Source organism: Phocoena sinus, chromosome 1 (genome assembly GCF_008692025.1).
Source record: "Phocoena sinus isolate mPhoSin1 chromosome 1, mPhoSin1.pri, whole genome shotgun sequence".
Classification (NCBI taxonomy): domain Eukaryota; kingdom Metazoa; phylum Chordata; class Mammalia; order Artiodactyla; family Phocoenidae; genus Phocoena; species Phocoena sinus.
In genome coordinates this window covers 43,435,995-43,461,930 of record NC_045763.1, presented here as the reverse complement: position 1 = coordinate 43,461,930, position 25,936 = coordinate 43,435,995, and the positions used below count along the sequence as shown (strand labels likewise).

The following is a 25,936-nucleotide window of genomic DNA, read 5'->3' as shown; positions in this document are numbered from 1 at the left end:
TGAAGTATAATATACATAATTAAACACACCAGTCTTAACCGTTTGGTTTGATGAATTTGAAAAAACGCTTATATCCATTTAATTAATCACCATGCAATCAAGCTATAGAACATCTCCATTACCCCCAAGTTTCCCCATCCTCCTTTCCAAGCAATCCCCAACCCTTACCCTGAGGCAAACACTGTTCCTGGTTTCTAAGACCATTAGCTTCGCTTGTTCCAGAACTTCATACTTATAAGTGCATTGTTTAACTGCCAAATAGTTGCAGATTTTCTGGATATATTTCTGTTATTGATTTCTGATTTAATTCTTTCATGGTCAGTGAACATATTCCATATGGTTCCAATTATTTTCAATTTATTAAGTCTTCCTAATATACGGTCTATCTTGATGAATGTTCCATGTACACTTAAAAAGACTTATACAAATTGTTTGGTAATGTTTTAGTAAAGTCAATTGGACCTTCTATAGCCTCACTGATTTTCAGAGGGGTGGGGGGAGGTGCGTGCTGCTCAATCAATTCCCGAGGGAGGAATTTCCAACCTTGATTGTGTACTTGTCCATTTCTCCCTTCAGTCAATTTTTGCTGCATATAGTTTGAAGCTGTTTAGGATTATTATTTATTCTTGATAAATTGACTCATCATATCATATGAAATATCCCTACCTGTCTCTGCTAATATTTCTTGTCTTAAAAAATATCCTTTGATACTAATACAGTGACACCAGCTTTGTTATGCTTAGTGTTTTGCATGGTATATCTCTGTCCATCCTTTTAACGAATCAGTGTCTTCATATTTAAAGTCTCTCTCTTGCAAACAGCGTAGAGATGAATCTTGCTTTTTTATCCACTCTTATAATCACTGTTCTCTTAAATGGAGCGTATACGCTATTCACATTTAGAGTAATGAATGTGAAAAAATATGATATAGTTGGGTTTAACTCTATCATCTTGGTATTTTTCTATTTGGCCTCTTTATTCTTTGTTCCATTATATTTCCTTTCCTCCTTTTTGGGGAGTTAGAGAATTCCATTTAATCTTACCTATTGGCTTTTTAGCTGTACTTCTGTGTTTTTTATGTGATTCCTCCAGGGACCTCCCAGCTTAAATTCTCATACATTAAAAACTATCCTTAAACCTCAAATCTATATCTAATGAATAACTGATACTTTCCATTTACTTATGTTACCAATAAATACTTATATTTTATTTGTTCAATTATGTATGAATTTAAACAGTGCCATCGCTATTTAAATTTCTGCTCTTTGGGAATTGGTTAAATGGGTCTCTTAAAATCTTCATTAAGAAGGTATGTATCAATGTCATACAATGTGCCCACCCACTGTGAAGCTTCAGTAAACCACAGTCCAAGGCCAAGGAATGCAATCAGAGAAGACGGATTAGAACACCCCATTACAAAGAAAGTATTGCTGTTACCACTGAAAAGCAATGTGAACTCACTCACCTCCTCATAAATCAATCCCACCTTTAGATTAGCTCTGTCCTTTATACATGTATCTAATATTGCAAGCTTTGTATTTGAAATTTATGAATCAGGCTATACTCTGGACACTGGTCTGTAAACTCCTCAAAGGCAGACACTGTGACTCTTTCCCTTTCCAGCTCATAACAAAGTGCCTGGCAAACAATAGGTGCTTTAGAAAGGTTTGCTAAACTCGGATAACTGAAATTCATCGGATACAGTGTAAATAATTTAACAGTGATTACCAATTCCTGGATCAAATAAGATCCTAGCCTTGGCTCCGTAAATCCTAGCTACCTTAACAGGCTACTCAAGATTTTCTGAAGTGTTTAACTTGGTTGCCTAACAATATCACCGCCAAATAATCTAAGCAAACGGGCATCTAATACAAACGAAATATTCAATTCCACTTTTCCCCAGAAATGTCTGAAAGGCAAAGGGATCCATCTATCCTGCCAAGGCAGAAAGCTAATGGGTAAAGTCTTAAAAAAATTGGAAACTACTATATTGAGTCAAATACCTCACAAACAGGTCCGGATGTGCAAAAAAGTCTGCATACATTTCTAAAAGAGATCTTCTTTCAAGAATAAATGTTGGAAGAACTACCTGAAAAACATACATATTTGACCCTTGAGGATCAAATTCCACTACAGATAAACAGATTGCTGAACTGCTTAAAAAAAAAAAAAAGTATATGAAAACAAAAAACTCATTCCAATCATAGTAACACCCACCAAGTACTGCCCAGGCATGCTTCTGATACCTACTTCTCAAACTGTTCTGATTCAGAATGCCCATTAACCTGCCCAACAGATGAAAAACAGAGATTTTGAATGTCTAAATGTCACTTCCTCTTGCAACCTCCCTTTAGCTCCCTGAATCAGTGTAACAATAACAGCAACTACTCAGTAGCAACCCTCTGATACATATATGAGCCTTCTGGAGTACCATATACACACTATCTTATTAAACTGTACGACAATCCCATTAGGAAGAAATTATCATCCTTATTTTACAGCGGAGAAAAATGAAGCTCAAAAGGGTGAAAAATTTTCTCACCACTCTGTTATTCAGTGGAATTCAAAATCGGGTCTGTCTGGTTATGGGGGTGGTGCAGGGCCTGCTCACTTCCCCTCTATCATCGTAGGCGCACTAGGGAACTTATCTGCTTATGGGTCTGTGTCTGCAAATGAACAATGAGCTCCTAGAATGCAAGGGCCATACTTATTTCTACCTGCATCTTCAGTTACTATCCCCAAAGTAAGAAAAATTTAAGTAACTGAAGCAATAAACAAAATGAAGAAGAGAATAAAGATGGGATTCAACAAACTCCTTCATCATGGGGCTGAGGCCATGAAGAAAAATGCCGAGGGGCTGGGAATGTGGCAGAGGAGAAAGTAAAGAAGAAATTGGAAAATAAGGAAAAAGGATAAGATAGATTAGGATTAACCAATTAAAAAAGGAATGAAGGAATAGTTTTTGAAATGTGTATCAGATTAGACATTATTCATTATGGAAGTAGTGCATCATAGTAAGTAAAAATTCCTTTAAATGTAGTAATTACTGTATATCTGCTATATTCAAGATCGTGTGGTAAATGCTATGGAGGCAGCAAAGGTTAAGTATGAGAGAATAATACCAGCATTTAAATTTTAGGTAGAATGTGATAAATATCATACAAGAGATGCTCAAGGTACCATGGAAACTGAGGAGAGGCAAAGATCATGTTCTGTTTGGGGAACCAGAATGAGGGCAAAGTTTGGAAACAACTTATTGAGGTGGGGTGCTAAAGAAAAGCCTTAGAGAGTAGGCTATAAGAGAGAGGGAAAAACAGAAGAACAAGACATGGAGATTGGGGGGGCGGGGGCAGAAAATGAGTGTGACAGGGACTGACCAGTGGACCAATATTGCTGCGTATATAAAGAGGAATGATAGAACACAAGCTTGAAAAGAAAAACTGTGGTTCTAACATTTAGAATGTTTATTATCAGGCTCCAGAGTTTAAATGTTCCACAGAACATGTATGTTCATAATATACATATGCTTAGATTGGCAAGTACGTTTGGTACAATTTCCTACCACTCTTGGAGAACACAGAGATTCTAAATCACTAAGTAAGACTGCTGAAGAACAAGACAGGACTAAGTGTCTTAATGTATAAACAGCTCTTGCAAATCAACAAGAAAAAGATTACTATTGCCAGTAGAATAATGAACAAAAGAACTGAACAGGCAATTTGAAAAAGAAGAAATGGCTAAAAACCATAAATTTGATTTGATGTGTAATCCAAAAAAAATTTTTTTTCCCTCCCTACTTAAAAGTTTTCTTAAGAACTCTCATTCAACACATCTTCTTCAGTGTTTTTAGCACTATACTGATGCATGCCATTATGTCAAGCTGCTGGAACACTGATAAAAGTGAGCTGGGTTAGGTTGTCTTAAACCTGGATTCAGGTACTTATTTTGTCACTTCTTAGGTGTGAGGAAGCCCTGGAAAATTAATTCAACCTCTGCAAGTTTCTGTAAAAGGAAGATAATTATATGCCTTGCTTAAATCTTAGGATTGTTTTGAAGACCAAATGAGGTAAGCGGGATGTGACTTTATAGTATTTCCAAACACTACAATGTATTTGGAAAATAACTCTTTATAGAAAATATTTGAAGAAAGTATTTTTATAAATAGGAAAATGAGATACAAATTTAAGGCATTATTGTAGTAATACTTTGGAATGCACAAGGGAATCAAGATTTCAGAATCTGCTGGCAATCATAGCCATTTATGCCAATAAAGATTTCTAAAATAGCTAATTTGGCAAAAATTAAACTTTTAGTGGCTCCAAACCCAAACCTGGACTATCTGGCAGAGGAAATTATGTGAGGCAAAAATTACACACTTGATGTGGCACACACTTTTGGTTGCCTATGTACACCTCTATTAACAGAACTTTCATTCAGTTCAGGTTCAGGCTATAGGTTGCCATAAGAGTCACAGGGCCCTCCCAGATCTCCAGGGGTAAATGTGGATTAATCTAAACCAATCATTTAACCTCCTTTACCAGTGACTGGTTTAGGCGTGCACACCTGCCTAGTTCTGGCCAATGAGATTCAATTGGCAGTTTGATGGGCCACTGTTGTTATATGTTCTCCCTATTACAACAACAAAATTCATGAAAAGAAATTATTTTTCTGCCTCTTGACATATTTGCATAAGGATGTGATGACTGGAAGCGCAGCAGTCATTTTGCAATGATGAGGAAGACAGGTCTGAGTGTGAATGTCAGCATGCTAAGGATGGCAGAGCAGAGAGACTGAAGGAACCTAGGTCCTGTCTCACATTGTTGACCCACTACGAATTAGTCAATCCTGGAAATACTCTACTCTGGACTTCTCATTACATGAGATAATAAACCTAGCATTGTTCAAGATACTGTTAGGTGGGTCTTTTATTACTGAAGACCAAAATCAACCAAGGTAGAAGGCGTAGAAAAGAAATATATTATAAATGTCAACATCTAAAATTAAGCTGTATCTTTCAAATGTGAAGTTACAATTCTGCTCCAGCAATTATGCAATCAATCTAATGATCACTGAAAAAATTCTGAGGGCAAGCTCCTGCAAATATTCTCTTACCTAGAACTTTCCCAGCAAGTATGTTTGTTGCAAAAATTTTCCATTTTCATTTAGATTTGGGGTAAAAATTTTTATTATAGACACTTACTAGAAAGTATTACGGATTAGTTTACAGATTTTGAAATCTACGACCAGATTAGAATCTCAGTTCTGCAGCTTAAATAAGACTTAGCCAAGTTACTTAACCTCTATGAACTTTAGTTTCCTCATCTATAAAATGGTGTTAACAATAACACCTAACTTTGCAGTGCTGTGGTGAGAATTAGGTTAAAGGATGAGGCTTTTGGCACAGTGGCGGGGATATACGCAGGCACCTATACACCAGTCTCCTACATCAATCAGGTATTCTGTTTAGAGTGCCAGTTTAAATTCAAATTCAAATCCAGAACCACAATAATTATACGGCTCAGCATGTGTCATACAGTATTCCACTCACTACCTGTTCCATTCCTTACAACAATCCTGTAAAGTAGGTCACTGTATGTCCATTTTGTATGAGAAACCCAAAGATCATAGAGAAAGGGACTTGCTCAAGGTCACACAGTTTGGTAACAGCCGAAGTAGGATGTAAGCACAGGTCCTCTAACCCCGAGATCAGAACTCTGCTCATTTTGATTCCATGCACACTACACTGCTTTAGGTTTTGTTCAGACTACTAACCAAGCCCAATACTATTCCATGCTTGCCCCCAATAAAATCCAAATCATAATCTATATAATCCATATGTACTATCTCTATGATATTATCCTAGCTTAACTTATTTCATCCATTTATAAAAATTTTCAGTTAACTCAGGTACATATATATTAATTCATAACAAGACAAAAGTATAAACAGAAGTTATGTCATTATACTACATTTGCAGACACACTCACCATACGATCACTGAGAATCTACATATACACATTAAGACTAACAGCAAATACCAAATTTGATTCTTACCTTAGTGAGATCCATTCCAAGCCTAACCTGTGACAACAGATGCATGATAACACTCTTGTGCTCTTCCACCGACCCTGCCTCCCCATCATCATCTCTATCATCATGTGAATCGAAAAGGTCTAAAATAAAACAGATCTTCTTAGACTGGTGTTAAACTGGGCCAATCTGTGCTGTTACCAAGTATTATACATGTTTTTTCAAACAAATATTTTTAAGAAAAAAAAGGTAAACTCTCCAAGGCTGCTTACCAGCATCACTTGTTCCATTGGACATGGAAGAATTAAGTGATTCCGTGGTATCTGGGCGCTTTAGACTATTTCCTGAGCTGCTGTGTGTCAAGACTGAGGCAGATCCAGAGGAACTAAAAAAAATTAATCACCTTCTTAAGCTCTTTAAAAAAGCAATTTAAAATCATAGTAAGATACCAATTTATTTAAAACCAATATATGGAGATAGCTGACAGAAACTAACTAGACCCTTAAAGTTAGCTGGTTACATACATACATGCTTCCCTACTCTCTCCCCATCAGGCTCATGTTTTCTGCATGGTGTATGCTCAACCAAGCCATGTTGAAAGGCCATGAAAAACTGGTAAGATTTTGCCTCTGCATGTAAAACTAGAGTTCATTTTCCAATTTTGTTACTTTGCATAAATGTAGGTATGTCATAATTCTTGGCAACCATTTCCAGAACCTCAAAACTGGTAAGTCTATTAATTAGCCTCAGAAAGATGTCTATATTTTTGAGATCCTTTGATAAAAGCCCACACTGGTAATAACACCCTTCCCAGTCATTAGAAAATTATATTTGAAATTAAAAAATAAAAAAGCATATTACTTTTTACAAGTAAATTTATGGTAAGTGGTATTATGAGCTGATTAACAGGGTCTAAAGAAAGATTCCTCTATTTTATTATTACAGCTATGATCATAACTTACCTAGGACTAGTATTTGTACATTAACAAAAGAATGATCAAAGTTTACTTATTAAGGGTAAAAACAGAAACCAAATTTCTCATACTGCATATATTATTTATAAAATGGTACATACATAAAAGTCTTTTATTGCAAATTTATAGGTGCAAAATACATAAAAGTCTTTTATTGCAAATTTATAGGTGCAAAACACATTATATATTCTAATTTAAACACAGTTTGCCCTGATTACTTACCTTCTTTTGATTTCTTATTTAATAATAAGCTTGATTTTTTTAAGAGTAGTTTTAGGTTCAGAGCAAAACTGAGCAGAAAGTACAGAATTCCCATATGCACAACCTCCCCACTATCAACATCCTGCACGACAGTAGTACATGTGTAACAGTTGATGAACCTACATGACATGCCATTATCACTCAAAGTCCATAGTTTACAGTAGGGTTCACTCTTGGTCTTGTACATTCAATGGATTTTGACAAATGTAATATAAGTATCCCCCACTGTAGTACTGCAGAGAATAGTTTCGTTATCCTAAAAATCCTCTGTGCTCTGTGTATGTTAGAACATTAGAATATTAGAACATATGTATTCTAATTTAAACATAGTTTGTCCTGGTTACTTGCCTTCTTTTGATCTATTTTTCAAAAATCCTTAGGTAACTGAATATTGCTACTTTGATAATTTAGTAGTGTACATCACAAGGTACTATAACTAATGTCTACCTTACCAGTTTTGAAAGCCAATGGAAAATATGAGTAAAAGAACTAGATAAGAGAAATCCAATTATCATTAAATAAAAGAGCTGCATAAAAATTATCTTCAAAAAGTTTTGTGGCTCTTTGATACATCATCAAAATAGAATCAATCTTTTAAATCAACCGATCTAAAAACCTCAGATTCTTTAAAACATGTATCTTATTTTCGATTCCAAACGTCAGAGATGAATTTATGCTGTGCTTTTCCTCCTTACTCAGGTTAGAAACCTTGTCTGGGCCAAGTGAAACGCTCAGTAAAGCTCAAAATGGAAAAAAATGGGATAAATTCTCATTTAGCCATTTCATAATTTACCTCGTTCAGGACAAAGGATTTAAAGACTATAGTTACAAAACAAGAGCAACACTGACAAAAATGACATGCACACAGGAAAGGTTTATCTGCAATAGGCTAACCTGCACAGCATTAAATCATAAGATCATAAATAAACTAAACCAAAAAAGGTACAGCTCTGAACTTAATTATAACAGAATCCAAAACTTATTGAGTACCTTCTATGCGCCGAACACTGTATATGTTCATCTCCATAACAATCTAACCCTAAAAGGGAGACATGATCATTCTCATCATACACAGAGTCTCAGAGGTTCAATGACTGGACAGAGGTCACACAACTGGTAAGCAGTGGAGCCATTTCAAGTATATGTCTGGCTCCAGAGCACAAGTTCTTTCCCACATGCACTTTCATCTAGTTTATAAATGTGCAAAACCCAATGACATAGCTCACACAGAAGTTATCATTACTACAGGTCTTTAGAAACTGAACGGTGAAAGGACTTAAGTTTTCAAATTTTCTTCTGTCAGATAGAAACTTGACTTGAGAGCTAGAAAACTAGTGGTAGCAGCTGATGACCAGCAGGTGGCACACAAGCTCAATGCCTACAGAGGCCAGGCAGAGAGCATAAATATGTGAATAGGGCCAGACTATAAAACAATAGAGACCTGGCACTAGCGTACTCAATTTGAAGGGATTTAAAGTTAAAGTTCCATTTAATGGGAAAATGTATATGTGAATCACTCTGCTGTACACCTGAAACTATCACAACATTGTTAATCAACTATACTCCAATTAAAATAAAAATTTTAAAACAAAAAAATCAACAAACACTGTGCTGGCCAAATAAAACATCTGCAGTCCCTACTAGTTTGGGAATCTAGATTCGGGCATAAAAGGAAAGAACGAAATTGAAGGAGAAAAGGAAGCCTGAGTGGGTGAGCTGGACAAAGAATTTAACTCTGGATCCCTTCAAACAGGAGGTTCATAAACTGTGTATCTGTCAAGGGATGGGTACTCGGAGAGTATAGAGAAGGAAGCTTACAGGAGAAAAAAGAAAAGCCTATGAGCCTGCAGGTAACTTTGTAGATATGCCTATTACAGATACAACAGGTAAGCATTTAAAATTTATCTATTTCAGAAAAATTTCAGGAGAACCCCTGAAACTGGGGCCAGAGATTGACTATCTGTGATGTAATGAGGCTAACCACATTATTATCAAGCTTTTACTGAATATAGTTACAGGCTTCTAGAAGACAGATGATCCATTTTGATATTCAACTGTACTTTGTTTCGATTAATAGCTAATGATCGAGACTGTCCTTAATTCTGTTTAAAGAAAACAATGATTTAACACTTCAAAAATAAATAATAACCTTTACTTTGGAATTTTCTTCCAAACGCTTATTTTCTTTTAACCCCACTATCATAAAAAATATTTTAAAAATTAAAGTGAAATTTCTATTGGCAAACTGCTAATAAGGGTCTTGTAATAGTTTATTTCCCTACATACAAACATTAAGAAACCAACATGCTAAACCAAACTCTTTCTGCTAAACTAGCCTTCTTGAATTGTGGGCTCAAATCTCTCTTCCTTAAGTAAAGTCTCATGTCCTAACAGTATGTATTTACCTAATCACATATATTTTACTTTTCCAACATTCAAAATCTGAATTTGATCTACTATGTAACAAAACTTCCTGAATTAATATCATCATTTTCCTTATAAATTTTGAGATTCTGAATAGTTACAGTGCAATTATATATGATACTGTATTTCTCAGTTCACGTGCACACTTAACAGAACTGGAGTGCTGGGTCGTATGGTAATTCTATTTTTAGTTTTTTAAGGAACCTCCATACTGTTCTCCCAGCAATCCCACTACTGGGCATATACCCTGAGAAAAGCATAATTCAAAAAGACACATGCACCCCAATGTTCATGGCAGCACTATTTACAATAGCCAGGACATGGAAGCAACCTAAATGTCCATTGACAGATGAATGGATAGAGAAGATGTGGTACATATATACAATGGAATATTACTCAGCCGTAAAAAGGAAAAAATTGGATCATTTGTAGAGACGTGGATGGATCTAGAGACTGTCATACAGAGAAAAGTAAGTCAGAAATTGAAAAACAAGTATCATATATTAATGCATATATGTGGAATCTAGAAAAATGGTATACATGAACCTATTTGCAGGGCAGGAATAGAGATGCAGACATAGAGAATGGACATGTGGACATGTGGGGGAAGGGAGGGTGGGATGAACTGGGAGACTGGGACTGACATATATACACTACCATGTGTAAAACAGATAGCTGGTGGGAACCTGCTGTATAGCGCAGTGAGATCAGCTCAGTGCTCTGTGGTGACCTAGATGGGTGGGATGGGGGTGGTGGAGGGAGGGAGGTCCAAGAGGGAGGGGATATGTGTATTCATGTAGCTGATTCACTTTGTTGTACAGCAGAAACTAACACAGCATTGTAAAGCAAATATACCCCAATTTAAAAAAAAATTGTTATCTCTAAAAAAAGAAAAAGAGAGCGAGAGAAATGGAGTGCCACAAAATACTTCTTACTAAAAGAAACCAAGGTTCAAGGTCTAAGTTTGGTTGATAGTACTTAGCTTGCAAATTCACATATAATCATTTCCAAATTTGTACTGTATTTCAAAGCAAACCCCAAGCTATAACACTAGCACCGACTCCTGAGATGGCAGGAGACTTGGAAAAAATACCCAGCAAAAAGTGAGCCAACTACATCTACAACAAATATAAGAACATTAAAGCAAATAAATGTTAATTTGCTTTCTATAACAGCTATCACTTATTGCACACTTATTATACATGCCAGACATCATAGTAAGCACTTGACATTATTCTCATTTAAATGTTCACAATGACCTCTTGAAGTTGAAACTATTATCCTCATTTTACAAACAAGGAAACTGAGGATGTCATAGGTTAAATAACTTGACCAAGATCACACACCTTAAAAGCAAAACAGGTTTAGAACCTATTCTTTTCTAAGATTCCAGAATCCAAAGTCTAACCACAGCAACCTATGTACCAGTAGGGCTAAAAAGTACTTTGCTTATTGGCTATCATGTAAGTGACTTTACATGTAAAGGCCTTTTCTGTACAATGGAACATACCTAGCTTTGATTTAACAGTGCAAAACAGGTCAAATATTTCCTAATGAGAGAAAACCTATCATCAATATCTGCCAAAATCTGCCTACTTAGTATCTCTGGAGTCCATGTGCTTCCCTCCGTTCCTATGCTATGACCTTAGCTCAGGGTATCAACATTTCTCAAGTTTCTACCCAGTTTTGCCTGGTCTTCCTACATGTAATGCATCCCCACTTCATTTGATTCTACACAATTCAGGCATATCTGTTTTTCTAAAATGCAGACCTGACCAGCAGCTGTCATCACTTGTGAGAAAATGTTCAAAATTCATAAAAGGCTAAGAGGACTCTTTCAAGACCTGGCCCTTGTCAATCTCTTCTGTATCTTCTTAACCATTCCCCACAACTTATGCTACAGCCACACTCTGCCATGCTCAGCAGCTTACAGCTCCTCAAAGAAACCAAGCTCCTGTTGCCTCCAGGCCTTTCTTATTAGGGTTCCATCTCCACGAGAACAACACTTTCCATTTCTCCTTCCTCTTCTCACCCCCAATGTCCCTTCTCTGCCTACTCATCCATATCTCACCATGGATCACATCCCCTCCCTCCTCTATGAATCCTTTCTTGACTTCTCAGGACTTCAAAATGTTCCCATTCTTTCTGCGCTTATTCTTTGTTTTTTTTTTTTTTGGTACGCGGGCCTCTCACTGTTGTGGCCTCTCCCGTTGTGGAGCACAGGCTCCAGACGCGCAGGGTCAGCAGCCATGGCTCATGCGCCCAGCCGCTCCGCAGCATGCAGGATCCTCCCAGACCAGGGCACAAACTTGTGTCCCCTGCATCGGCAGGCGGACTCTCAACCACTGCGCCACCAGGGAAGTCCTGCGCTTATTCTTACATAGCGTATTTCCCACTGGATTATAAAAGTTTGTTTTTCCCCCAATAGACTGTAAGTTCCCTGAGGGCAGGGACTGGCTCTTCATTCACCTCTGTATCATTCCTCCATCTAATATAGTACCTGGCTTATAGGCACCCAAATATCTCTACTCTATACAGAACAAGTAACGGTAACCTCCTCTTATGTGAATAATACTTCCTAGCTTACTCACTTTCATTTGACCCTCTCCTAATGTTGTTTCTATAGAAATAAGGCCCAGAGTTAATGAACAATACTGGCATGTTACCACAACTGATGCAAAATTATACCATTTGAATTAAATCAGGAGTAAAATCACTATTCTCACAGAACTAGCTTTGCTCAATAAGCCAATTAAAAATAAGCTGTCTTTTTCACTTTTTGCAAATAATAATTTATAAGGGAGTCTGTCATTAACACCAGTCTCAAAATCAAATTACATTTTTAAAAATCAGGAGTCATTTCAATACATATGTAGTTCATCTACTTACTCTATTAAGTGCTTTGGGGATGAGCCACTCTGATGGAATTCATCCGCATCATAGAATTCATCTTCACTGCTAGAATAAGAGAACTCTGGGACTGTGTTTGGAGACAAGTTGACATGGCTTGGAGAAGTTAGACTGCTACTAGGTGGTGAGTGCCCACTGCCTAGGAAGTTAAAAAGTTTTAAATTAGGGGACAGTGTTGGTAATAGAAGGGAAGAAATTAGGGAGATGGGGTCAAAGCAGACCTTTCTAAAATCAAAAAATAGTTAAGTTGGTAGAAGTCCCTACACTATCTGTAAAGAAATCAACATTTAAACTAGACAAAGAAAAAGGCAAATCACATTATAGAATGGGACACAGCCTTTTAAATAAATGAAAAAATACTATGTCCCCATTTGTAATTAGGAAGGCAGTTCTTTTGATTATAATCACACTGTGTGAGTTAAGGTATTAGAAGTCCCATAATAGATACCAGTACCAACGGGAAGCCAGAGCTCTTATTTTATCCTATAGATCCAGATACCTTAAAAATGCAGCAGTGAGCCAACAAGAATACAAAGTGGAAAGAATATCAAAAACCACATGAATGTTAAAATTTTGTTCAGGATATCACATTCATATTAGTCAATATGTTTTGGCAATCATGTACAAACACAAAAGCTGGGAACACTTACCATTCAAACTCCTCACCTCTTTTCTACCTAAGTTTAAGTCAGGTTGCCCAGAGCCCAGGGGCAGAGAAAAAGAGAGGGCTACCATGGGAAGCACGTGGAAAAAGGAAAGAACCAGGAGGAACATCTTCCTATTCCTAAACAGTCTAATTAAGGAAATAGAAACTAATGGAGATCCAGAGAAAGAATCTCTGTGATAATCATCTGGTTCATAGTCTAGTAATAAAAAGTAACAATAAAAGTATCAAACAGAACAGTGAAGTATTGAAAGTAATCTACCAAGTATTTATTGAGCAGATATCTAAGGGCTCTCAGGCAATTTATGCCAAACTGCTACAGATGCCTGGTGTAGATTAAAATTAATTCAGTCACTGCTGGCAATATAAAAGCCAAGGCCTCAATTCTAGGAGGAAATGAGAATAGCAGCAGTAAAAATGAATCCAGAGCCATCCATGGATTTTTAGTGTCCCATTCCAGTGTCTGTCTATGGTTCAATAGTTGAAAGAGCACATCCACCTGCCACATTTAGTTGCCATGTTCACAAAGATATTTTTAAAACATAACACTGAAAGTTTGCTGCCTAAATAGGCAAAGCTTATTGTGGGAATTCCAAAGATAGTTCATCTTAGCAAATAACTTTAAATTCTTACCCCACCGCTGCCCCGCCCCATAGCAGCAATAAGATGGGAAATAAATAAATTTCTCTTATTGAAATAATGGGGGAAAAAAATGAGAGAGAGAGAGAGAAAGAAAGAAAAAGACCAGGAATTACAAATGATCAAGTAACAAGCAAATAGTCCAGGCAACCACACAAAACTGAAAATGTATCCAAGAAGAAAATGAGTTGGAGTGGGAGTTGCAAACAAAAGAACTGAGTTTTCCTTACAAGAGAAAACATTTCTTTTTTCAGTTGTTCCTTTCCTTCTTTTATGTATTAGTGAGAGATAAAGGAAAGAAAGATGAAGAAATTAGGTTGAAAAACCAAACAAGACACAAACCACACACTAATTAAAAAAATTTTTTTAAATATACCTACTCTAAAATGTTATATTTTTAAAATGCTGTCTTCTGAAATAATTTATCCTAAATTATTTATAACTAACTAATGATTCTAAAATTAATGTACATAAAGAATACTGCTAACTTTTTCAAAGTCTGTAACTGACTAGGTTTTGTATATTTCTGAATGGAAAATTTTGTCTGTTTCAGAATTCTGACATAATTCCTCCTTATAAAAAAACAAAAGAAAACACAGATACTGTTTTTAAAATGACACAGTGTAATGAAATACATAAAAAAGGCAGGCAAACATTTCAACTGCATTATTCAAACTGCTTATCAGCATTTTCCCAAGAGCTTCAAATAAGAGAGCTGTTGTTGCTTGCTTTCTTTCAAAATTAAGGAGACATCTGCCCAGGCTGTTAAATCTTAAAAACCAAAGTAATAACATCAGCATCTTTACTAACTCAAATTTCAAACTAGCTAAAAATCACAGGGTAACTTTTCATTATTACACAGGAGAAGTCTCACCCAGGAAAGAACCTGTGGAGCAACAGCAGGGGCTTATCTCCCATGTCCTCAAGAGTGGTTTCGGTTTTGGCATCCAGATATAACAGGGACAAAAGCACCAAGTGCTCCCTTGAATTTGGTGCAACTGATAACCCAACATCAACCTAATTAGTTTTAAAACAAGAAATAAATCTATACTAACATTAATAGCATCCTTGTGAATTAGAGAAAAAATAAAGACCATAAATCTAAGCAAATTAAGAAAATGCAAACTAAAATCAAGTATCCTTTTTTTCCTTATAAAATTGGCAAAAATGTGACCGATAAATCTATCCTTAAAAAATTCATATGTGCCAAAAGGTGCTGTACAAGGATATTCCCTGAAATACTGCTTATAATAGGAAAATTTTGGAATCAACCTAAATAAATGTCCATCAGCAGAAAAACAGTAATAGCCACTTGAGCAGCTGCAGAAAGAATGTTGTGTACCTAAGTGTATGAACACAGAAAGCTCTCTAAATGTCCTCAGTTAAATGAAAAGGGAAAGTCATAGAACCACATGATCTAATTTAGGTCAGGGAAAAAAACAATAAAAATACACTATAATATAGGTATGTAGGTACATACATGTATAAAAGACAAAGAGTAAAGAAAGCTTACAGCTTTTGTTCTCATACTTCTGTATTATCTGATTCCTTTACAGTAAGAAAGTATATAAATCTAACTCAAGCAAATTTTTTTAAAAAGCCAATACAGAGCTTCAAAATAAGTCTTAAGGTAAACAAATACACAAAACTCTGCAGTATTTTATTTCATTTAAATTATAATTATTAATAAACTTCTGGTTCAATCACAAAGTTAACCATTCCATGTATGGAACTGTAATGATAGAGCTAAGGTATCTCCAATACAAAATATACAACCTTTCTTCAATCTTTTTCCCATCAGTAATCCAACACAAATATTGAATGTTAATGGGCAGTTATGAGAAGTAAAGGAATTACACAAATCTGTACCTGTACTATTTGGTGTTGGAGTCTGATGATGTCCCAAGGTAGTAGCTAATACAGGTCCAACTGGTAGAGAAGATGGACGCTGCTCTGACTTACACAACTGAGCAGGTTCTAGGAGATTTGAACATGTGAAATAAGTTAGAGAAAAAGCCAAACACAACTCTTCTTTTTCTTTAACATCTTTATTGGAGTATAATTGCTTTACAATGGTGTGTTAGTTTCTGCTTTACAACAAAGTGAATCAGCTATACATAATACACACATCCCCATATCTCTTCCCTCTTGTGTCTCTCTCCCACCCTCCTTATCCCACCCCTCTAGGTGGTCACAAAGCACTGAGCTGATCTCCCTGTGCTATGCGGCTGCTTCCTACTAGCTATCTATTTTACATTTGGTAGCAAACACAACTCTTTAACTGCAATATCCTGAAGATCAGTAATTTTTGAGACTATATTCTATTAAGTCAAGTTCCATGCTACTACTCCTTTCTGATCCCCAGTCCCCTTTAAACTCAATGATGATATGCTACCTAGTACTAAGACACTAGGCAGGATATCAAGAGACTAGTCAAGATAGGCCAGTACCTCAGTACGACTACTCTGTAAAACCAGCAAATGCTTCGGATGATAAACTGTTTCCCCCCCGAGGATCAAACCACTTGTAAAATCTAAAATGGGGCACAGTACTTCCTCTTTAGTCTCGTGAGAGATATTAAGCTCAATCTCCTAAGGAGTAAAAATTCATAAAAAGATCTCACATACTTAGTAAGTATTTTTAAAAAGATTTTCTTTTTTTCCAGTAAAATTTCTGACTTACGTCATCAGTGAAAACACTGAAATGTTGGATGCAACAAAAAGGTAAAAGAAACCAGTGGGTGTTGGCCTTAAGCCCTCCTCTGCCAGTTAAAAAGAAAAAATTTATTACTCTATCCCTAAAAATACACATCTATCTAATCAGTAGGCATCACAAATTTCATTCCTCCCTTTCTCATTATCTTTAAGTCCACCATGAAGAAACCATTTGTATTATTCAGAGCTATAAAGAATATGACAAAATAGAACATTCCTGGATTACTTTCAAGTAGATTAAGGTATATTAAGTTCTCCTTGGTAGCCATGAATCCTGGGTTATAGGATTCTGTCCTAGCAGCTAATCCAAGTAACCATGTTTGTCTTCCACCTCACTTTGAAAACCAAAAGCCCTTTAACTGTACTCAAAAAGCCCCAATACCAAAATATTATCATATTTTTCCAGTTCATTTTTGGCTGTATTTTGTGTGAGATTCCTTTTACTTATTAAAAAACAAGACAAAAAAAAAATCTTCAAGATTACTACAACTGCCATAAAAAATTAAGTTTTTTGTCATCAGTGTACCTGTGAAACATTTTTCCAAATATTATACTATACCTGGAGGTAAGACAGTCTGGGAAGGCATTGTGTTGATCACAGGTTCCAAGGGACTAGGTTGATATATTGCATCTACAGGATTAATAGTACTCTGAGATAAAGAAGCACAGTATAGTTATTTTTAATTAAATACCCTTCCAGCATTGACCCTCCCAAATGTATGAAAACCCCACACTTCTGACAGCAAAGTCCTGAGGGTAGCTGTATAGACATGTTGGTCAAATTGCAAAGAGGAAATAAAACAACTTTACTATATGGAAGTCTAAGAGTTTCTTATAAGATTATTTAGAGAAGCATTGTAAGGAGGGAAAATGAATGAATCTCTGACATACAGAAAGGTAAAACTAAATGAAAATACTTGGAAAGAGTTGTAGAATGGTTTCAGGAAGCCGAAACAATAACCTCTCGATTCAACTCAGTGCTTCTCAAATTTTAATTCACCACAAATATCAAAGATGGAGAAATGCTCTCTCCTGTTTTGGTATTAATAAGCATTATACCTATGACTAGCTAATGTATCTGTACCACTACAATCTTATTTTTACATCCCATACTACTGCCACCTTCTATCAATGTGTATTGCACCAAATAGGCACCTAGTTTTACAGTCACTAAAGGCAAAGAAATGTATCTTCTAATTGGACGTCTTTTCTTTTTGAGGATTTAGAAGGAAAAAAAATAAACATGTAGTTACAATTTTAGAGAGAAAAAAAAAAAAGTCTAGGTTCTTCTGACTCCAAGCCAAGATACTATTTTGCCAGCATGATGGCATTTTAAAAACAAGACTCCAAAGCTTACTGGTATTTTTTTATTTGGAGGAGGGGGCGATTTTAAACCAAGGCCTTTGCCAAAGTAAAGTTTGAAACCACCACTTAGAAGACTATACTAGATAAAACCCAAGAAAGAAAAACTTAAGTTTTTTAGCTTTCCTTGATCTGGAAAACTAAACTTCAAACATGTATTAGGTAGAGCTTGTAACAGAAAATACTGAAACAGAATTAGAAAAGAAATACTTTATTGATGAGCCCCAAAAGCATTTGTAAAAATTTAAAAGCACATAACAATGGAAACTGAGATAATAGGAAAGTTTTTATAGCATTCTTAATACCTAAGTTATTTTTTCTTATATCCTCTCTCTGCATAAATATCAATATGTAAAAATCACTAAATCAGATCTCTTAAATTGATTTGAACATAAGAATTCTGATTCTTGTCACAACAGTCTACATACCATAAATATTCTAGTCCTAGAAAATAAAGGATACAAAGAAGCTCTGAAAACAATCATTAATAATCAAAAGCCTAGTAAAGTGAAGTGGGGAAGGTTCTGGAGCATTAGGAAAAGCACAGAAACAGAGACTTAGAATTTTAAATCCTAGAATCCTTGCTCTACCAGTGACTTGCCAAGTCTCATCTGCTGTGGGCCTCACTTTCCCAGTGTATAAAATGAAGAAATGTCTGGATGCTATGGTTTCTAAGGGCTTTCTGGTTATTATATTAGGATTCTATTTTCAGATACCAGGCTGGGCCATAATACCTAAACAAGTGTCTCAGCAATCCTGGAGCTGTTCTTAAAATAAATTCCTTATTTTTTCATAGTGATTTTTCTCTAAAGGACTCCAAGTGCTTTACAAAGGCAAAATCCCACCTTTAATACTTTGAGCCATAAGAATGAGAATATCCCACCTCCTTATCCCCAACCTATTATATAAGAAAAAATTACTAAAGAGACCAAGAAATAAAATAACTTTGGAGAAAGGGACCAGAATTCAATCTTTTGAATGCAATCTTCTGTTTTTCAGAAGCCTAATATTAGGTTTGTCAATCCCACAAAACACTTTTAGACTTTTTCTTTTGTTGCTGTTGTTAACAGAAAATACAACTACTGTCCGTGGTCAACCAACTTCAGGCTAAAAAATGTCAAATAACATTCTACGCCTTGCTTTAAAAAAGAATGTGCAGAGCTTGAGAAGTGCAAACAAATGACAATCCTAAACCCTAATCTGTTGTAAAATTAATAAAATTCATGCAATACAATATAAAATACAATTATATATACATATATGTATGTATAGCTAACATTTACTGAGTACTATGTGCATACTATCTTACAACAATCCTCTGAGATAGAAGTCACTTTTCTTTATAGATGAGGAAACAAAGACTCAAAGGTTAAGAAGCTTGCCTAAGGTCACAGATAGTAAGTGGCAGGGCTAGGTCTTAGCAGTCTGGGTCCAAGGCCTAAACCATGAACAGTGCCTTTTTCTAAAAATAAAAACTCTTAAGGAAAAATGCTATAGTCCCGGATCAAATGATTCAAATATGTTTGTCTTCTACAAGTTTAGGTTTTCTATCAGTATAAACTATCTAGATGTTTTTAACTACAAATGATCAAACATTTTTAGTATGCTTTATAAAACTATTGTTTAACATAAAAAGTAACTGATTTGCTTTGAGAGAAAAGAGATAAAAGTAACTGCCATCATTAATTTTTCTTAGGGTCTTTGGGAACCATGAAATGCTAGACAACATACACAGTCTTTTTCCATGAGGCTTATAATCTTAACTGATATCTCAGAAGAGATATTATATTGTAATTATATCACATAATTGTATTAAATCACCATGGCTCAAACTATGAACTCACATTGTGAAGAAAAACAAAAATCCCAATGTGTTTAATTCAAATTTTAAAAATGTTTCTCTTACTCTGTTTTCTTAAGAAATATTTAACTTATTTTTCATTTTAAACCAAATATAAACATAACATGCTCATCCTTTCAACTATAATCATAAGATGGTTTTCAAGATTTACAAAATGAGTTTCCAGATCTCAGATAAGCTGGCATTTGTAAAGCCTCAGACAAAAAAAGAGGTTGCCTCCTTCTTCAGAAATACAGTCTGAACACAAGTCACACATCTACCATAAAACCAGGGGAGCTTAAACTGCAAACCTTCAAATTCTAACTTTTATTTCCAATAAAATTTTCTTTTCTTTCTGGTGGGTAAGTTGAATATAAGGGAAGAGTAAAACCCAAGGGGAGTAAAGAATAGAAAATGGCTATAAGTGGAAGAATTCATGTTGCAACTTGTTCCTACAAAAAAGCAGTATACACCACAGTAGCAATGACAGTTAACACAATACACAAAATCTAAAAATAAAGATAAGAAATTAATAGAAACCTATAACCATATAGTTAAATTAAGATGTTTCAATACTGTACCCCTCCCCTTCTGCTTTCATTAGAAAAAAAGAAGTTGGACAAGAAATGTAGCATTGTGAGTTATGCCTTATTTAGTCATAAAAGCTGCATTTTTATACCACGATTAACCCTTTAAGTTAACACATGCAAGGTGATTCAATAAGAATCAAGACTCCGCAAAATTTTAAGATCGACATTCCCCCTCCAAATGATTGCTGAAAGATGGCCAACTTTAAGAGCTCAAGGAAAATTGCAAGAGTCAACAAACAAAGAACAGTGAGTAGGTAAAAAGAGGAATTTGTGTTGAAAAATGAGTAGAAATTCAGGCTTCTGACATAACTGGTTATAATGCTCTGCAGAAGTAAAGGGGAACAAAGATTAGATTAAACTTACTATAATTCCATCTGCGTGCTTCTCCGCATTACACTGGTCCTTAAGGAGAAATGTTAAAAACATTAACTTCATTCTTTCATTTAAGTAACACCTTGTGTACTTTCTTCCTTAGTAAGAAAACTTATTTTACTGGGTAAGCAGCAACGTTAGAAAACTACTACTCTGCTTCCACTAAGACAGTAATTTCACTGGTCCATTCCTAGCCAAACATAATTCTAACCAAGAGCATGGCAACTGTTTTTCTATATAGGCATTTAATTAAATTCTTTGTAGAAATATCCTATCGAACTGTGTAGTCACATTGGTATCAATGACTGAAAGCAGATATATTATTTTAGGATTAATGATCCTGAATATTTCTGGGTTTAACTTTACAGTAAATTATGCCAACTCTCCACAACCCCCAAACTCTTACCATACTGCAAAGGTATGACAATCATATACCCTTAAAAACTCAGGATAGACATAATTTCCCATATTCTGGCTGCTGGCTCCAGAAGTATACCAATACTTTTCTAAACAGATGGTCTGATTTTTGTTTCAGTAACCATAATCACCATATCCACAGAATGATGATACAGGGGCTAACGCTTACTACCTGGCAGCTATTTTACGTACAGGCATACCTTGGAGATATAGCGAGCTTGGTCCCAGTCCACCACAATAAAGCAAATATTGCAATAAAGCAAGTCACACAAATTTTTTGGTTTCCCAGTGCATATAAAAGTTATATTTACATTATACTGTAGCCTATTAAGTGTGCAGCAGCACTGTCTTAAAAAACAATGTATGTAATTTAAAAATACTTCATGGCTAAAAAATGCTAAACATCATCTGAGCCTTCATTGAGCTGTAGTAGTAATATCAAAAATCACTGCTCACAGATTGTCATAACAAATACAGTAATAATGAAAAAGTTTGAAATATTGCGAGAGTTACCAAAATGTGACAAACCCACAAAGTGAGCAAATAATGTTGCAAAAATGGCGCCAACAGACTTGCTTGACACAAGGTTGCCACAAACCTTCAATTTGTAAAAGATAGCATCTGCAAAATGCAATAAAACAAGGTCTGCCTGTATATTATTAATTCACTTGTTCCACTGACAACTCTATAAAGCATGTACTATTATCATCCCCATTGGACAGGTGAGAAAACTGAGACAGAGAGTGTGTCTAGTCTAGTCTACAGTGTCTAGTCCAATACATATAGTCTAGCTCCAGAATTCAAGGTCTTAACTAATATGCTATTGATATTTTGCCTTGCCTCTCTTCTCCAAGGATGTACTTAAGGAAGAAGGTGGTGGAAAGTTACCAAACATATCTGTTCCTGTAACTATAATCTATCTATTAGTATTACACAGACAATATATTTAACTTAAAACTGTTTAAAGTTTTAACTCCATACTATCAATAAGTTTTCAAGTTTTAATAGAAACCAGTATTTGGTCTTGGTTTACAGCCAAGTTGTATATCATTTATACATAACTTTTTCTTTCTTTAACTACAGAGTTTACTCAGAAATCTACAGATTGAAGGGACAACCAAGAGCAATTTAAAGATTTGGGGCTAATTTTTTTTTTTTAAGAATTAACATAGCAGGCCTGAAATAGCTATCCTCAGAAAAGCCTGCCTACAAAGTTGGCTATTTGGCTTGGTGTCTGGGAACTTGGATTTTAGGAGGGTTCCCACCACCTCACTATCATAAGGGCAGCTCACTGCACCTAATCTGTTTAAGCAAACAAAATGGTTTATGCTGAAGACCAGCTTTCCTTTTGGAAATCTGGACTCTTGCTTGGTAAGTGCTAGGTAAACAGTGCTTACATGACAAAAACCCCAATAAAAAACCTTAGGTGTTGAGTCTCTAATGAGCTTCCCTGGTAGACATTTCACAAGTGCTGTCACAATCTGTTGCTGGAGGAATTAAGCACACCCTGTATGATCCCATTGGGAGAAGATTCTTGGAAGCTTGGGCCTTAGTTTCCTCTGGATTTTGCCCCATGTGCCTTTTTCCTTTGCTGGTTTTACTTTGGATACGTTGCTGTGATAAATCATAGCTGTGAGTACAACTACAAACTGTGCCTTCCAAGCAAATCACCAAACCTAGGGGTGGTCTTGCAAACTGCCAACACAGTGCATATCCTTTGCATATCCTTGAGAATAAAAGCATTTTGATAAGTCCATATTTCATGTTGGGATTTACACAACTGAATTAACTATATATTTAAAATATCCAAAGTTTCAGTAATTTTTAATAGACACAGTTGAAAATAAAATCTTGAGAACTACACAGAAAGAGAAATTTTAAAGTTTCTTGTTCAGATGGTATTTTAATTTACTTTTAGTTTTCCCCATTAATTTCTAAATTTATAATTTCTAAAATTTACTTTTCCAAAGAATTTCTTAGAAAGAAATATATGTAAGTGGCAGTAAGTGGAAAGAAATACATGTGGTAGATTAAAATTCCCCAAAATGGTCCCAACAAGAGGTAGAGTTCATGGCCCCTATCCTTGAAACTCTGTGACTGTCCCTAACCAATAAACATAGCAGAAGTGACTATGTGTGACTTCTGAGACCAGGTCATGGAAATGCCACAAATTTCTACCTTGTTTTCTTCCCACACTGTGAGAAAGGCCAAGCAGCTGGAAAGAGAACTATACGGAGGAGCACCTAGGTCCCCAGCTCAACTTCCCAGGCATGTGAGTGAGCCATCTTGAAAGTGGATCCTTTGGCCCCCCCCATCTCAACACATACACCCCTGCCCCTGCAATCAAGCCACCACAGGTGGCACTGCATGAAACAGAAATAAGTTATGAGGCCTAACCAAACTGCAGATTTGTGAGCAAAATAAATGACTGCTGCTATTTTAAGACAGTTAGTTTAGGCTGGTTTGTTATACAGCAATACATTACTGATACAGTACATTATATTATCTAAGAAAACCACCACTTCTACTTCTGGTATAATTTTAAATAAACTTAAGTATCCAGTTTTAAGATAAGTAAGTACTAGGGATGTGATGTACATGGTACATATAATGAACACTGCTGTGTGTTATATATGAAAGTGGTTAAGAGTAAATCCTAAGAGTTCTCATCACAGGACAAAAATTTTTTTTCTATTTCTTTGATTTTGTATTTATATGACATAATGGATGTTCACTAAACCTACTGTGATAATCATTTTATGATGTAGTAAGTCAAATCATTATACACTTTAAGCTTACACAGTGCTGTCTATTATGTCTCAATAAAACTGGAAGAAAAAATAAACTTAAATATCTGACAATTTTTCCCATAAAATATTCTCAATTAATAATACATGCTATCTACAGGGTATTTTAAGTCAGGGTTTATTATTTTTGTTACTGCTGTGGTTTATCTTTTAAGGCAGAGTCAAATCTAGACAAACCCACACTATTAAATGCCTTACTACCAATCCATTCCCATCATGAACTTCAGGAATTTTGTTCTCTTATTTTAAAAGGCGTATTACACTCATCCCCCCATCTTTCTTTTTAAAACTTTTTATTGTTTTTGTTTTGTAAGTAAACTGCAAGTTGCCTTTTATCAGGGTCAGCTAAAGCTAAATCTCAAGTACTACTAAACCAGAGATCCAACTGATTTCGATTTGAATTATGTTAATTAAATAAAGAAAGGGTCTAATGCTACTTCCCACTTAGATTATAACATATGTTTATCTGGATGTAAGTCCCTCATTCCTTAACACAATGGCTATTCTCTCTTCTTTGAACAAACAAGCATGACTGAGATCTGGAAATATGATAGTAACAAAAACATCAGTACAACATAATCTGAGAAGACTTTTGACCAGAATTATAGACTTTGGTATTTTAAAACCATGCCTACCAGTAAGATACATGAAATATATTCCTATCTTTCTAATAAGGCAATGTAGTCTAATGAAAGCTCTCTTAATTATGGACCTATACATGTACTTATTACATGAAATAAAAAATAAATATGCTATGGTGATGAAAGAAAATTTCTAATTCAAGTTTGATGAGATTCAACAAACGGGACTGGGACAACTGGATAACCACATGCCAAAAAATGAACCTGGATCCATACCTCACACCACAAAGATTAACTCAAAGTGGACCATACATTAAATTAAATGTAAGAGCAAAAACTACAAAACCCTTGAAAGAAAATACAGGAATAAATCTTTGTTGTTTAGGATTAGGCAACAATTTCTCAGGAAAGCCCCCAAAGGCAAAAGCAATAGAAGACTGATAAACTGGATTTCATCAGAATTTAAAATATGCATGCTTCTCAGGACACTAGCAAGAAAGTAAAAAGACAACCCACAGACTTGAAGAAAAATCTGCAAGTCATATATCTGATACAGCTTGTATCCAGAATATATAAAATCACTCCTACAACTCAATAATAAGATTAAAAACCCCAACTAGAAAAATGGACATGGCACTTCCCTGGCGGTCCAGTGTGGGGGTGTGGGTGCGATCCCTGGTCAGGGAGCTGAGATCCCACATGCCCTGCGGCCAGGAGGCCAAGGCATGAAGCAGAGGCAATGTTGTGACAAATTCAATAAAGACTTAAAAATAAATAAATAAATTAAATAAGGGCAAAGAATGTGAACAGACATTTCTCCAGAAGAAATGCAAATGAAAACCACTAGAATGGCTATAATCAGAAAGACAATCACGAATGCTGGTGAGGATGTGGGGCAAATAGAACCCTTACACAAGACGTAGAGGATGGAATTGAGGGCGCGGGCAGGGGGAAGGGGAAGCTGGGACGAAGGGAGAGAGTGGCATGGACATATATACACTACCAAACGTAAAACAGGTAGCTAGTGGGAAGCAGCCGCATGGCACAGGGAGATCAGCTCGGTGCTTTGTGACCACCTAGAGGGGTAGGATAGGGAGGGTGGGAGGGACAGAGACGCAAGAGGGAGGGGATGTGGGGATATATGTATACGTATAGCTGATTCAGTTCGTTATACAGCAGAAACTAACACAACACTGTAAAGCAATTATACTCCAATAAAGATGTTAAAAAAGAACCCTTACACATTATGAGTGGAAATATTATGTGCAGCTGCTTTGAAAAGTAGTTTAGCAGTTTTTCAAAAAGTTAAACATAGAGTTACCATGTTTTCCAGTAACTCCACTCCTAGGTA

At 35.7% G+C, this 25,936-nt stretch overlaps 1 protein-coding gene across 7 annotated transcripts in view; it reads right to left on the bottom strand.

Moving 5' to 3' along the window:
- Positions 1 to 25,936, bottom strand: part of OSBPL9 (oxysterol binding protein like 9) — a 178,747-nt gene that overhangs the window by 9,290 nt on the left and 143,521 nt on the right. For 5 of the 7 annotated variants that reach the window (XM_032650568.1, XM_032650569.1, XM_032650570.1 and 2 more), the window contains 7 exons: positions 20,772 to 20,810; positions 17,176 to 17,266; positions 15,772 to 15,879; positions 12,579 to 12,738; positions 6,303 to 6,415; positions 6,055 to 6,173; positions 2,004 to 2,089 (listed from right to left, as the gene is read on the bottom strand). In XM_032650568.1, coding sequence (XP_032506459.1) covers positions 2,004 to 2,089; positions 6,055 to 6,173; positions 6,303 to 6,415; positions 12,579 to 12,738; positions 15,772 to 15,879; positions 17,176 to 17,266; positions 20,772 to 20,810 — 716 coding nt within the window. The remainder of the gene's footprint in view (positions 1 to 2,003; positions 2,090 to 6,054; positions 6,174 to 6,302; positions 6,416 to 12,578; positions 12,739 to 15,771; positions 15,880 to 17,175; positions 17,267 to 20,771; positions 20,811 to 25,936) is intronic. The other 2 variants (XM_032650567.1, XM_032650573.1) reach the window with 1 other exon arrangement.